Here is a 13,390-nt window from a genome sequence, read left to right on the forward strand (position 1 = left end):
ATCCACTGAGGAACCAACCTGGGGTTATAAAATAGGAACTTTCCAAATTTGTCAGTTGAAGTTCTATAAAAGAGCTTTTGCTTTTTAAATCTCTGATGATTACTGTAAACTACTGAATCTTTTTTTTTTTAATTATTCAATGTGTCAAAGCCCATTACTGTCATCACTTTCTGATGGAATTTTGTTGTAAAGTTTGTTGTAAGTTTTGATGTAAAGCTGTTCCAATTTTGCCAGTGCAGTGAGACCACTTTCAAACCAGCTTCTGGGTCCTTTGCTATGACCCCATTTGGGTGAGTGCCATCTTGCTTTCCGGCATGAGATGTTCCAGGTTCACCAGGTACTTGCCTTGTTCCCACCTGCAACCAGCCATTTTTCTGGATCCTTTGGTGGGACTTCTCCTCTCTCTTTAAGCAGATAAGCAACTCTACCTTCTCTAACCTTGCACCTCATCATAACCTCATTTTCCTTCCTCCCTCCTTCCTTTCTCTGTCACTCATTATTAAAATTAGTTCAGGCAGCTTGGTCCTTAGAGAAAGCAGGGAAAAGAGCATAAGAGAAGGGAAGGAGAGACAAAGCCCAACAGTAAACTTAGGGACATGATCAACCATTTACCACTCAATGAAGAGCTTCCTTTTCCACAGGTGGCCACGTGTGGTCAACTTCACAGCAAGGCGTGTCATTGTCATTCCATTTATAAAACTTATATGGTCATATATTAAATCATTTCACTGTTTTCTTTTATACTTACACAAAATATACACACAAGAAAAATTACTACCTAACCCCTGGCACTCTCATCCCCTTCTCTTGCTCTAGGTGTCTCCATCAGCACTTACTACCTTCTAAACTCCATAAAATATGCTTTATTTAAAAATTTTCATTCTCCTTCCAACTGGAAGATAAGTTCGGTGAGTGACAGGGATGTTTTTGCTCACTGCTTTGTTCACTACTCTACTCACAGTGTAGTATATACTATGGTATACTATACGCACATGCACAGCGCCTGGAATACAGTAGGCGCCCCATAACTATTTGTGAATGAGAAAAATGGCTTGCCGGGGACAACAGACCCGGAAGTGAGTGGCACCTCCTATGCAGCCTTTAAGTCTGCTTCGGTGACTCCCCAGGCAGTCAGTTATTCCCTGCCCCGTGGTCCTGGAGCTCTTCTTGCACTTCCGGATCCTAACACTTGAGTGTCACATCAACCTTGTTCACAGGTCTGCCTCACCCGAAAAACCTTCGAGCTCCTCCAAGACAAGGACAAGGTCAGACTTATCTTCATGGCCCAGCACTTAGCACAGAAGCTGGCACAAAAATCTGATGACCTCCCCCTCCCTCCAACCAAGTGCCCTCGCCCCGTGCCCGGGCTGCCTGCTGGGCTTTTCCTCTCCAGGCGGCCTCCACCATGAGCTGGGCCTTCCGCCTCCAGCTGCTGAGAAAGGCTCAGCCGCAGGCAGCTCACAATGGGCCCTTTGACTCAACAGGACTGGGCTCTTTCAGGAAAAACTCGTTCCCTGCCACAGCACCTGCCACTAAGGCCAGCGTCCCCACAGCTTTGAGGCAACACAGAGCCAGCGTTCACCAGGAAACAAGAGCAGGGGCAGGAGGCCAGCAGGGCCAGCCGGGCAGGGCAGTCTGGCTTCTGGGAAGATGGAAGATGGGGTGGCAAGGTCGAGAGGGCTTTTCATCAGCAGATCGCTGACATTCAGACTCTGTGAATACACTGGCTAGAGGACCGGGGTGGAGGGGTGGGGGGTGGACGCGGGGGGACGGGGTGAAAATAAAAGAGAGTAAAGATGAGAACTTGTCAGAGCTTTGCTCGGAGACGGCTTACTTGTTCTTTTCTTTCGACCCTCTTTTCACCTGACTCTGGAGCTGGACTCTCGGGAGGTACAGTCAGCCGCAGTCTGCAGACATTTGCCTAGGAGAGACGGAGAGGAGAAGCCAGTTACAAACCCGTGCCAGAGGTACAAAGAGCTGGGTGACCTTGTGCTTCTTGGTGCCGTCTCCCCCACTTAGCAATGAGGTGATCGTACCAACCACACAGGGGACTCTGAGGATAAGACCAACGTTTGCCTGGCCCAGATCAGGCAACTCACCACCCTGCTGCTCAAAACGAGGACATTACCGAGTAATGTCATAGCATTCAAACAAACAGAAACCCAAGATGACAGATATCCTTATAAAAGGGGGAATTTGTAGACAGACACACATACAGGGAGAACAGCATGTGAACATGCTAAAGAGAGAAGCCTGGAACAGATCACTCCCACACAACCCTTGGAGGGAACTAACCCTGTTGATACCTTGATTTTGGCTCGAGTTCTGTAACAGTATGTATAGAATGATCGTATCTCACCTGCACTGGTCAAAATACAACTAGAGGGACAAAGGCCAAAATATACACAGTGGTGACTGGACTGTGAAAGTGCTTTCTCCTTGGCTATATATTGAATTTTTCTCTAACAGACATGCATATACAGAAGCACAAAGTTATTTAAAAGTCTATACACTCATGTTTGTAGCAGCACTATGCACAATGACTGAAAGCGACACAAATGTCCATCAGTGGATGAATGGATACATAAAATGTGGTATATACACAGAACGGAGTATCACACAGCCTTAAAAAGGAAGGAAATTCTGACACATGGTGCAACATGGATGAACCTTGAGGACATTATGCTAAGTGAAGGAAGCCAATCATGCAAAGACATGGGTATGACACAATGACAGCTCTCTCAGCTGTATGACTCCACTTATACAAGGTATATAGAATAGTCAAAATTCCTAGGGACAGACAGCAGATCAGTGATTGCCAGGGGCTGAGGACACAGAGAAGTGGGGAGTTATTCCTTAACAGGTATGGAGTTTCAGTTTGAGAAGATGATGACATCCTGGAGATGGATGGTGGTGATGTTTGCACAACAATGGGACTATGCTTAACGCCATATGTCTATTTCACCCCAATGTCACAGCCAGGACCTGCTGTGATTTCCCAGGGAGAAGTGATCTGGCCACTGGAAAAGTCCAAAGAGGGCCCCAGCAGCACCCAGAGTACCCAGCCCCATGGGCTTGTCCCTGTTATAGGCTGTACTGTGTCCCCCTAACATTTGTATATTGGAGTCTTAACCCCAGAACTTCAGAATGTGACCTTATTTGAAAACAGGGTCTTTACAGAGGTTATTAAGTTAAACTGAGGTCATCAGGGTGAGCCCTAATCCAAAATGACTGATATCCTTGGGGCACCTGGGTGGCTCAGTTGAGCATCTGACTCTAGATTTTGGCTCAGGTCATGACCTCACAGTTGGTGGGTTTGAGCCCTTCATCAGGCTCTGCACTGGTAGTTCAGAACCTGCTTGGGATTCTCTCTCTCTCTCTCTCTCTCTCTCCCCCCCTCTCTCTGCCCCTCTCCTACTCACTCGCACATGCACACTCTCTTTCTCTCACTAATTAAAAAAAAAAACTTTATAAAAAAAAAACCAGAAACCCAAAATGACAGATATCCTTATAAAAAGGGGAACTTGCAGACAGACACATATATAGGGAGAAGAGCATGTGAACATGCTAAAGAGAGAAGCCTGGAACAGATCATTCCCACACAGCCCTTGGAAGGAACTAACCCTGTCAATACCTTGATTTTGGACTTCTAGCTCCCAACCAGAGGATAATAAAAGTCTGTTGTTTAAGCCACCTGGTTTGTAGTACTTTTCACAGCAGCCCTAGCAAATTAATATACCCCTGACCTGGTCTGCACCCATCCACAGGGTGGCTTCTGAGCAAACCACCCTGCAGCCCACAAACCCAGAATGGGATGGGATTGTAAAAGACCTTTTAAGTCCAAACTGCCAACCTACAGAGGAACCCCCCCACCCACCAATGTACCTGCCAGGTGGGAGACTGAGGATAACATTTTCCATGCACAGGTAAAAGAGCCCATGTGGGATATATGTTAGCACTTCCACACACATGGTCACCTACATTTTGCTACCCAGCACCTCCAGCTTCCTGTTCCCTCAGAACTCCTCCCTAATGGACCTGGGGTTGACCTCAGGGCAGGAATAGAATTCCCATTTCTCTACACAGGGCCTCCTTCCCTCTGAACCTCTTTTCCTCTGGATCTAAAAACCCCAGCTCTTTCAACTCAGTGACTTGGTTTCACAATCACTCTCCATCTTTACGTTCCTATGGGCAAGCTTCATCCCCTCATGGCCCCAGGACTACATGCCTCCAATGTGGCCAACTTTGCACCAAACCTTCAGAGCTCACCATCAGTCATGTTGGCCAAAGACAAACCACCCATTCCAGCTAGGGGGCAGCTCTCCCAGCTGACAGGCAGGAGCACCGATGGGAATCCGAGTTCTGCTAGAGAAAGGCAAACCTCTGACTCCAGGCTGCCTGGACCGGTTGAAACCAGCCGGCATTTGCACAAACATCAAAGTGTAACTCACACCAGGTAGGCAATCCAAGTCTATGATGTTCAATAATCTTCTGTGATAGGCTGCTCTAATCCATAGCATAATTTTGCAGAGAAAAGTGCTTTTCTCCTGCACCCCATCCGATGCACACAAATGTATACACACAGGTGTGTAAACACATATACAGACTTGCACAAGTGCACACACGCACACACATACATGTGTCAACACCTACTAGCTGTTGTTGCTCCCACAGCAGCAGGCTCAGCCCTGTATTCTGAGCATTGAGGAAAACTGAATCTTACTTAGTGGGAACACCAGTTATGGGATTAGCTGTCCCTACAGGCAAGGGAATCTTCCAGTGGACCAAAAGCAGGAAGGTGGTAGATTCAGTGTATTTCATTACTAGGTTACAGAGCACCCACTACTTGTAAAATATTTTTAAGGGCAATGAGGGTACCAAGATAAAAAAGAAACAGCCTTGTTCCCGAGAGCTCAGAATCCAAAAACATACCCAAACAAAGCAAATAACAACACTCAGTGTAACCAACACAAAGTCCTGAGAGGCAGGGTACCTTGGTGGTTAAGGCATGGTAGAACTGCATTCCTTATATAGCAGTAAGAATATAAGAAGAACAATAGTCTTAACTGGACACGGGAGTATACTGAAGGCTCCTAGAGGTGACATTTGAGCTAGGTATAGAAAGATAATAAGACTTTGCAGTCCATTGAGGTTTGGAGAATCTATCATCAGAATAACAGCAAACAACTACCAGGCAAGGAATTTGCTCCAGGCTGGCCAAAGGCACAGATGTGCGAATGTTCTGAGACTCCAAGTGGGCCTGCAGCCTACACTAGAGTGAAGAGGAAAACAAACAGGCAGGGGCCAAACTCTAACAAGCTACAAATGCCTGATGGAGAAGCAAGGTCTCTAGTGGAAGACAATCAGGAGCCATTCAACAATCAAAGCCATTCCCTTTGAAGGAAGGGACTAACACTAAAATCTGAGTTCAAGGACTCAAAAAATTGAGTACTTCCCATTATATTCCATGTATTACAACATGAACAGAAAGGAAAAAATAGGGGGAGAGATCAAGCAAGCTTTGTGCTTTGTTTTTGCTATTCTTACAGTGCTTAGCATAGTATCAACACATAATGGGCACTTGCTCAGTAAATTAAATGTCAGTATGAGTTTCTTTTTAAGACGAATTAAAACACAGCCTGAAACTCCCCAGAGAGCCTTCCACTTTCTTCAAACCAGACCCTCTGGTAGGGACAACAGGGAGGAGCAGCTAGTATTCAAGCCTCCTCCACATGAAAATTCACAACAAAGCCCTTGTCTGCAACTCAGGGCACCTGGGAGCTCCCCCAAGTCCTCTGGGGCTTTGTTTCTGACCTACCCACCCCTCTTTGTGGAGGCAGAAAGCTGGGACTCCATCTATGGGGGAATCCAGAGATCCACATACCATCATGCTCTCAGCCTCAGCACCTGGGCTTACCAAAGAGAAAACTATCCTCTCGAATAAAAAGGGGTGGAGAAGATGACCCAGGGATGGGGTGGGGGTGGATGGTGTTGCTAATCAGTTTACAAAGATTTCCCTAAGGAAATTAGCCAAACGTATTTACATTTCTCTAAGGCCTGGTCCACTTTGTGACTGTGGGTTCCTGCCCAGTTCCACCTAACAAGAGCAGGTGTGGTCCCTGTGGTTGTGGCTGGAAGGACACACACCACACTCTGCTCAGCACAAGCATAAAATCTTTGGAGTATGTGGGTCAGGCTGTGTGAGACACGGCATGCCCCACCTGGAGTAGGCCTCTTAGCTCTGCTGTGGCCCTGAACTTGCAGGCCTGATGATCTACATCAGGGTGGGGCAAACCTTTTCTGTAGAGGGCCAAATACTAAGTATTTAGGTTTTGCAGACCACCATAAAAAACATTCATATCTCAGAGGCAAACAAAACAAGCCAAGAGGGCCAAATATGGCCCGGGGGACAGTAGCTTATCTGCATACAGGGACACTTTTTGTAGGTGGTATAAAGTGCTCTAGAGCCCCTCTTTCCTGTGTCAGGCCTGACACCAGACAAAATTCATAAAGACAAGGACAGTGAGCGCTCCTCCTTCCTGCCCTCAATGGCTCCCTTCTGGACAAGCACACAATGTGCCCAGGAATGCCATAATACAGACAGGAAATGCAGGTAAGTGAATGCACACAAATAGCAGTGCGACCCGGGGTGTTAGGACTTCCTGCTCTGCCCCCACGCCCCCACCTTGCTCCTTCCAAACTTGAAGGAAGCTTCCAGAACACTGTCTCAGGAGGGTATTTCCAAGAAAGCTATAAGGAGACAGTGATAATTCAAGAGATAGTTCCCATTCTTGGCTGCACATTAGAATCACCTGAGGAACTTCCTGAAAAATACTGGTGTTATTCTTTACTTTCAGACGTTCTCATTTAAACAGTCTGGCTTAAATGAGTCTGAGGCTTAGATATTTTAAGCTTCTCAGTGATTCTACATATAACTAGGGTGAACCACTGACTTAACCAATGGAATGAAACTCCAACTTGTTCAACAGGATGAGGAGACTGGAATATTTGGAGGCTTTCCCAGAACTGTCAAACTCTTCACCTGGGCCAGCACTCACATCCTTCTGTCACCTGCTTCCTGCCCAGGTGAGCCAGAGGTGATGGCCTGGCTTTAGCCCAAGCTTCTCTTCCTGGTTTCCTGTTTGGCAACTGAGTGTGAAGTGTGGCTTCTTTAGGACCCTGATGACACACACCTCTTTTTACATACCAATTACACCAGGCCTGGGGAGGCAGGGTCCCTAACCCCTCTCCTCAAGTAGTTAATCACAGACAGTGGATGCAAGCAATGACGGGGTGCACAGGCCACTAGGGGAACATGGAAAAGGAGAGTTCAGATAGGCTTCCTGGAAGCTGCCCCTTCATCAGAGAGGCATGAAAGAGGCAAGGAACAGCATGAAAGGTTTGGGAATGGCAAGAAATTTGGAATATTTGGAACAAGTGTGGGATGGGAACAAGGAAGCCTAAGGCCAGATCAGAAAGGCCTGAATGCTAAAGTAAGGAATTTGTAGCCGCTGCTGGCAGGACAAAGGGGGCTCCTGAAGCAGAGTCATTGGGCTCTGTATTTTGCATTTTAGAAAGAGCACTCTGGCCTTAAAGTGTAAGTAAGAGTCAGCAGCGTGACTGAAATTTAGCACCATCCCTCACCTCAAGCGGGGCAGAGGGAAATACCCCCGTGTGACTCTTCCGTGTGCTTGGAGAACACTGCAACTGTTCTAGGCTGGGAGAGCTCACTGCGGGAAGCCCTAAGGCCATGACGCAAGTAATTGCTTCAAGTATTTCAGATGGAACCTTTTCAACATGGTCTCTGGTTAGTTAGCCCTGGACCCACAGCTCCTTGAGCTCGATTAGACGATTTTTAAGGCTGACTGACTTGAAAGGCTTTTCCAAGAGATCAGAAGCCGAGCATCTGGGTTTCTTGTGTGCACATTCAGTGCAGACGAACCATGACACAGACCACATATGCAGCCCCCCCACGGGGCACTGGAGACAAGGAACCAGCCAGAATCCCACTCCATACCCTCTGCCGGACAACCAAGGGATCGCTATCTTGAGTTTCCTTAAGAGTCTCCAAGACTCAGGTCTGTTCGTCCTACCTCTGACACAGGAAGATGGGTGAACCAAAGCACAGATGTCATACTTTAGTGGGAGAGGCTTTTGGGCTAAGCCCTGAGGATGCCAGGGTTCCAAAACTTTGTAACTTGGTCTGTCAGGGGCTGGCTCCAGGAGGCCCTGGTGGGGAGCCAGCCTGCTTCCTGGGTGCAATGGGCCCCCGACCCACCCATCCCTGGTGGGTGCTGCAGCTAGCTAACTTCTCCCAGACACCCGATGCCATGTCCTTTCCTACAGAGCCCACAGATACAGAAGTTATGCACACAGATGTTTCTGTGAAAAGGAAGTGAGGTAAACACCTGTCTGACCCGTTCAGTGGCCACCTAAGGAAAATTCTTTTGAGCCAGTCAGACAGAAATGTGACCTAGGAGAGTGTGCATTAGTGAAGGAGGGATAACTGGCAGGCCAGCTGGGTTTTGACAGAAAAAGCCCTTGCCAAATAGAAAGAACTATCAGCAAGAGCAGGCTACGAGACAGTCCTATCCTTGTGGCCTTTTTGGGTTTGCCTCTGTTTTTCTTTTTACGAGCCACCCAGGGGCCAGGATACCGGCAACACCAGCCAAGAGTCTCTTATTATCAAGACAGTGTGATGCTGGAGGAAACTCTTGACAGATGCATGCCTCTCATCGCCCCGGCTCAACAGCTGAACCAAAAGTATTTGGCTGCACAAAGCAACACGTGCCTTCCCCCAGCAAAGAGCACAACCTGGCCACACAACTGACCTTTCATGTCAAAGGCTCATTTAGTGGGATTAACTTCATTTACAAAATTCGCTTCAAAATCATGAAGCAATGTCCATAGTTTTTTTAATGTTTCCCCCCGTTCTCTAAGGTCATCCTTCCATCCATGGTTCTTCTCCAGCCAATCTATCTTCCTGTTGTTGCCACAGATAAAACTATTTTTAGCGCGCAACTGAAGGTAGGGTTGTTGTTTTTTTAATTTCACAACCCGTAAATGGGTTGGCATCCGTAAATGCCACTCAGAGCTTTGCTTATCAGCTGACAGAAATTACTCTCCCACCAGTTTTTTTCCCCCCCTTTGAGAGATGATTTCAGATAAAAAGGAAGTACAAATTGTAGGTGGCAGCCATTGAACAAGGGATAATTGGTGACAGTCTGGTCTGGCTGCACCTCCCTGGCTGGCTGACTCAGAAAACTCCCTGTTCAGTGTCAGCTGTCACCACCATTGCTAGTTTACTTGAATATCTGGACCAACATAGCCTGGTTCCTCTGCAGTCCCTAATTTGGTAAGCTCTTTGGACAAAACAGAAATGCTATTTTGATGGCTAGCATGTTCTTGTTTAAGACCATCACTTGTCCAATAACAGCCAAGAGGAAAGACGGGATGATACAGAGTTTATTGACAGACTTTCAACTTCAGGAACAATTTCCATGATTAGTCTACAATTTTAATTTCAAGACATCCCATTCTTATCTTTCCAAGAAATAAACGTTTTTGCCCTAAAGAAAATGCAATGTGCCATTATGATACAACATATACCAAGAGCTTCATTTAAATGAGTGATATTTCCTCCTTTCAGTATCCCATTGTCAATCACCCAACGAACTCCTATGCACCCTTCAAGACTGAACTCCAGTATCTCCTGAAAAGGGAGGTCTTCCTCAGATGCTTTGGGAAGAACCCTTCCTGTTAGCTTCACCTGACTTTGTTCACAATGGACCCCACTATAACAACCATCACTTTGTACGATGGTAGTCTGTGACAATGACTGCCTCCATGGGTAGAGTAAGCCCCAACACCTAGCCCTGTATCATCCAGAAGGAAATCTCCAAGTGTTGTTTAAAAAAATCAAGCAACAGATCGTATCTTCTCACCATGTCCCCCATACACATACACATAGACAGGACCCGTGGCATTTGCAAATCATGAGCAGAGTTGGAAATCATGAAGAGAATCCTAGAACCTGTAAAAATCTTCTTTCCTGAACAAGTGCACCAGTACTCATGCACTCAGAACAGCCCTACATGGTGATTCAGCTCCCTGACCCCTCTGGTCCTAGGTACTTTGGTTGTCTTATTCAAAAGGCAAAGCCTTTCCAATAGTCTGTCCACTGTGGTTCTTACAATGAAATACTTGAAAGTGAACATTTGAGAAAAACAATCTTCAGAAGGGCTACCTAGTACACTAATCACATCTGCAGTCACCCACTCTAGCCACCCATCTCTGGAAAAGGACTGGACTATTTCATGCATTCTGGTCCCCCCCCCCCCCCCCCCCGTGCCTCTGTCTAGGCCCAGGGCTGGTTTTTCAGTGACTTCATTCTTTCTCAATCACAATTGTGTTCCAACTGAGCAAGCTTTCCATAGAAAAAAAGGCAAATGCCTGTCTTGCAGTAAGGTTGGGACTGTGATTGGAAACCCACTTGGACCCAATGGGGATCTTGCTTTACAAAGCTAATAACTGAGAAGCCAGAGTTCTGTCAACCCTGGGTGTCTGGTGTATACACATGCACACACATACACACACACACGTGTGCACACATCTGCCCCCCTCAGAATCCATCACCTGGCCCACACCCAAGAGTAACACAGGTCTTCCTTCTAGAGCTAAAGGAAGGCAGCACATAAGGGGACTGCTAGTCACCTGGTTGAGGTATGGAAATGTAAACAGGTATGTCTATGAGACTAGAAGATGGGAGTGCCGAAGGGGGTCCTGGCTTGGACTTAAGCATCTGTTTAGCTAAAACTTGGGGAACATGATAAGAGAAATCTCAACCACTGAAAAGAAGCACTGATTGATAAATATGAATATTATGAAGAAGGGATGAACTAAAAAGCCACCGCCCAAGGCCCTGGCAGTGCGCTCTGAGGCACTGATCTTGGAAGAGATACAGAATGGGAAAGATACAACAGCACGTGCCTAGCATCTTTCACAAAGCATCTGGGGAGGTGAGGAAAGATGCAATATTTAAATCAGAATGAACAAAGTGGTTTGCATAAACCCAAATCCCACACCACTGAGCTCCCAGGTGTCCAGCTGCTGATCTCTACCTTGTCAGGTGAAGCCTACCTTGGCTAAACTCACTCCAGAATCGGTGTTATTCTATCACCAGCGGGGACCAGTGACCTTTGCTTTTAATCGCTGAAAGGAGGCAATTTTGGGTGTTAAAGATATTCATTACCTGTGAGTCTCAAGTAGGCACACCACAGAAATTGTTTCCCTTGCTTTTTAAACTCGTGCCGCCAATAAACGTGGCCTGACAGAGAAGGCAGGAAGGAGAGGAAATTTCTGGGAATTCCACAAAGTCCCCTAAGCCCTACGAGCCGTTGGCTGGGCATCCAGAGAAGGGTCACGGCCGGAGCTGGGACAGGACGGGAGAGTTGAGTCCAGGGTAGGGCGTCGGGGTCGGGGCCCCGCTCCCTCCCGTCCCCAACGCCAGACCCCGCTACAGCCGGACTGCCGGGTCGGGGAAGCGGGACGGCGGCGGCTCCCGCCCCCAGCTACTCACCCTCCTGCTGGGCGCCCCGGCGCCGCCGCCCGAGAGCAGGGTGACGGTGGACGTGGAGCGCAGCATCCCGCAGCGGCGGCCGGCGGCTAGCCCGCAGCTGCGCTCCTCCGGGCGGAATAAGCGCGCCGAGCCCGCCCTGCGCGGGGGCGGTGCGGCCCAGGAGCTGCTCCGGCTGCGGCGGGGAGGGTGCGCGGAGGGGCGGGGGCGGGGCCGGGGGCGGGGCCCGCGCGCTCTCGCCCGACCCGTCTAGCTGCATTTTCTACCCAGGGCGCGGACCTGGCCAAAATGGAACGCAGTCCTCGGCTCGGGGCGCTGCGCCCGCCTAGGGTCTGTTCAGGGGCGGGCGGGAGCCCTGGAACCCCTGGACGCCCAGGCTCTCCCTGCCGCCTGCGGTGTCAAGGTCCACCTGCCTGTTCATCTTCACAGTACTCAGCGGCCCACCGCCACCCCCCCCCCGCCCCGCCCCGCCCCAAGAGGCTTCCTTCCCCATCCCTGGAAACTTCACCCCGTGTCATTCATTATTTACTGAGTGCCTACTGTGTGTCCCTCCCAGCAGCCGACACAATTGACTGGCGCTGTCTGTCCTCATGATGTTTGCAATCTGGTCGGGACGCCTAGAATAGATGACAGGTGTGGGTGCTTTGGTAGAAGAGGAGATACCTATGGGAAAAAACAACCCGACCCTAGTTGCTGGCCTGTGCAGGAAAAGACCTCTAACAGAGGTGATGAGTAAGCAGGAGCAAGCCAGGTGTAGAGTGTTTATCACAACTGCTCATATTTATTCAGTGATTACTGTGGGCCCAGCTGGCAAGTGCTTTGCATGTATTACCTCATTTAATCCTCACAGCCACTATCATTTAATCCTATACCCCTATTTTGCAGATGAGGACATTAACTCACCAAGAGACTAACACAGCAGAAGCCCCACCAGCTGGTAGGGGCAAAGCTATGACAGACCCCACAGTCAGCCCCTAGTGCCTTGCTTGTCCACTCTGCTACGCCCTCTAGTAGAGTGAGGAGCAAGTTACAGACCAAAAGAACCGGTATGTGCAACGATGGGCACAAGGCAAGAGAAGGTACAATATATTTTTAGGTGCTGAAAATATCACAGTGCAAGGGGCCCTGGTAGAGGCAAAGGTAGAGAAGCAGCAGGATGCTGAGACAGAGAACCTGGTGTCCTTAGGCAAGCGGTTTGGCCCTTACCCTGAAGATAAAGTGTCTTTCAGCAGGGGAAGACAATCTCCCTCCACTCACTCTTCAAAGCCCAGGTCAAACACTGCCTCTCCTTCAAGCTCTCCAGGACCTTCTTGCCCTGAACACTTACACTCGTGAACCTCACAGCTCTTTGAGATCTTGTATTCTGTTAGCGGTGTGTGTGTGTGTGTGTGTGTGTGTGTGTGTGTGTGTGTGTTCCCCTTCCCCAGTGGTGAGCTTCTGGAGGGTGAGGGCCAGGCCTTGCCCTTTGCTAAATCCCCAGTGAGGCCCCAAAATGAAAGATGCTCAAGAAGTGTTGCTGAATAAGGTTCCAAATGCTCCTGTGAGACTCACTCCTTCTGTAGATGAGGAAACAGGCGAGAGTATCTAAGTGACTTTCCCAAAGTCACATATTCTGTCATCATCACCACCATAGCTGTGCCTGCATTCTAAGTGCTTTGTATGCATGTTCTCATCCAGGCCTCACCATGACCCAAAAGATGGAGACTGTTCTTGTCCCCATTTTGCAAATGAGGAAACTGAGGCTCAAGGACATTAGGTTAATTGGTGAATAGACTGGGACCAGACCTGTAGTGTTCTAACTACAGGTCTACGGCT

The 13,390-nt window shown here is 48.4% G+C and overlaps 1 protein-coding gene across 1 annotated transcript in view; it reads right to left on the bottom strand.

Annotated features, from left to right (window-relative positions):
• MYZAP (myocardial zonula adherens protein) overlaps window positions 1–11,654 on the bottom strand; it is a 90,637-nt gene extending 78,983 nt beyond the window's left edge. Inside the window, exons 1-2 of the mRNA XM_047075059.1 lie at window positions 11,579–11,654; window positions 1,835–1,921 (exon numbers count right to left, since the gene is read on the bottom strand). Coding sequence (XP_046931015.1) covers window positions 1,835–1,921; window positions 11,579–11,644 — 153 coding nt within the window. The 5' untranslated portion in view covers window positions 11,645–11,654. The remainder of the gene's footprint in view (window positions 1–1,834; window positions 1,922–11,578) is intronic.
• Between the last annotated feature and the right edge of the window lie 1,736 nt (window positions 11,655–13,390).

The sequence above is a fragment of the Lynx rufus genome, unplaced genomic scaffold, assembly GCF_022079265.1.
Source record: "Lynx rufus isolate CCGP_SWC_20201006 ecotype Redwood Valley unplaced genomic scaffold, mLynRuf1.p SCAF_13, whole genome shotgun sequence".
NCBI classification, from domain to species: domain Eukaryota; kingdom Metazoa; phylum Chordata; class Mammalia; order Carnivora; family Felidae; genus Lynx; species Lynx rufus.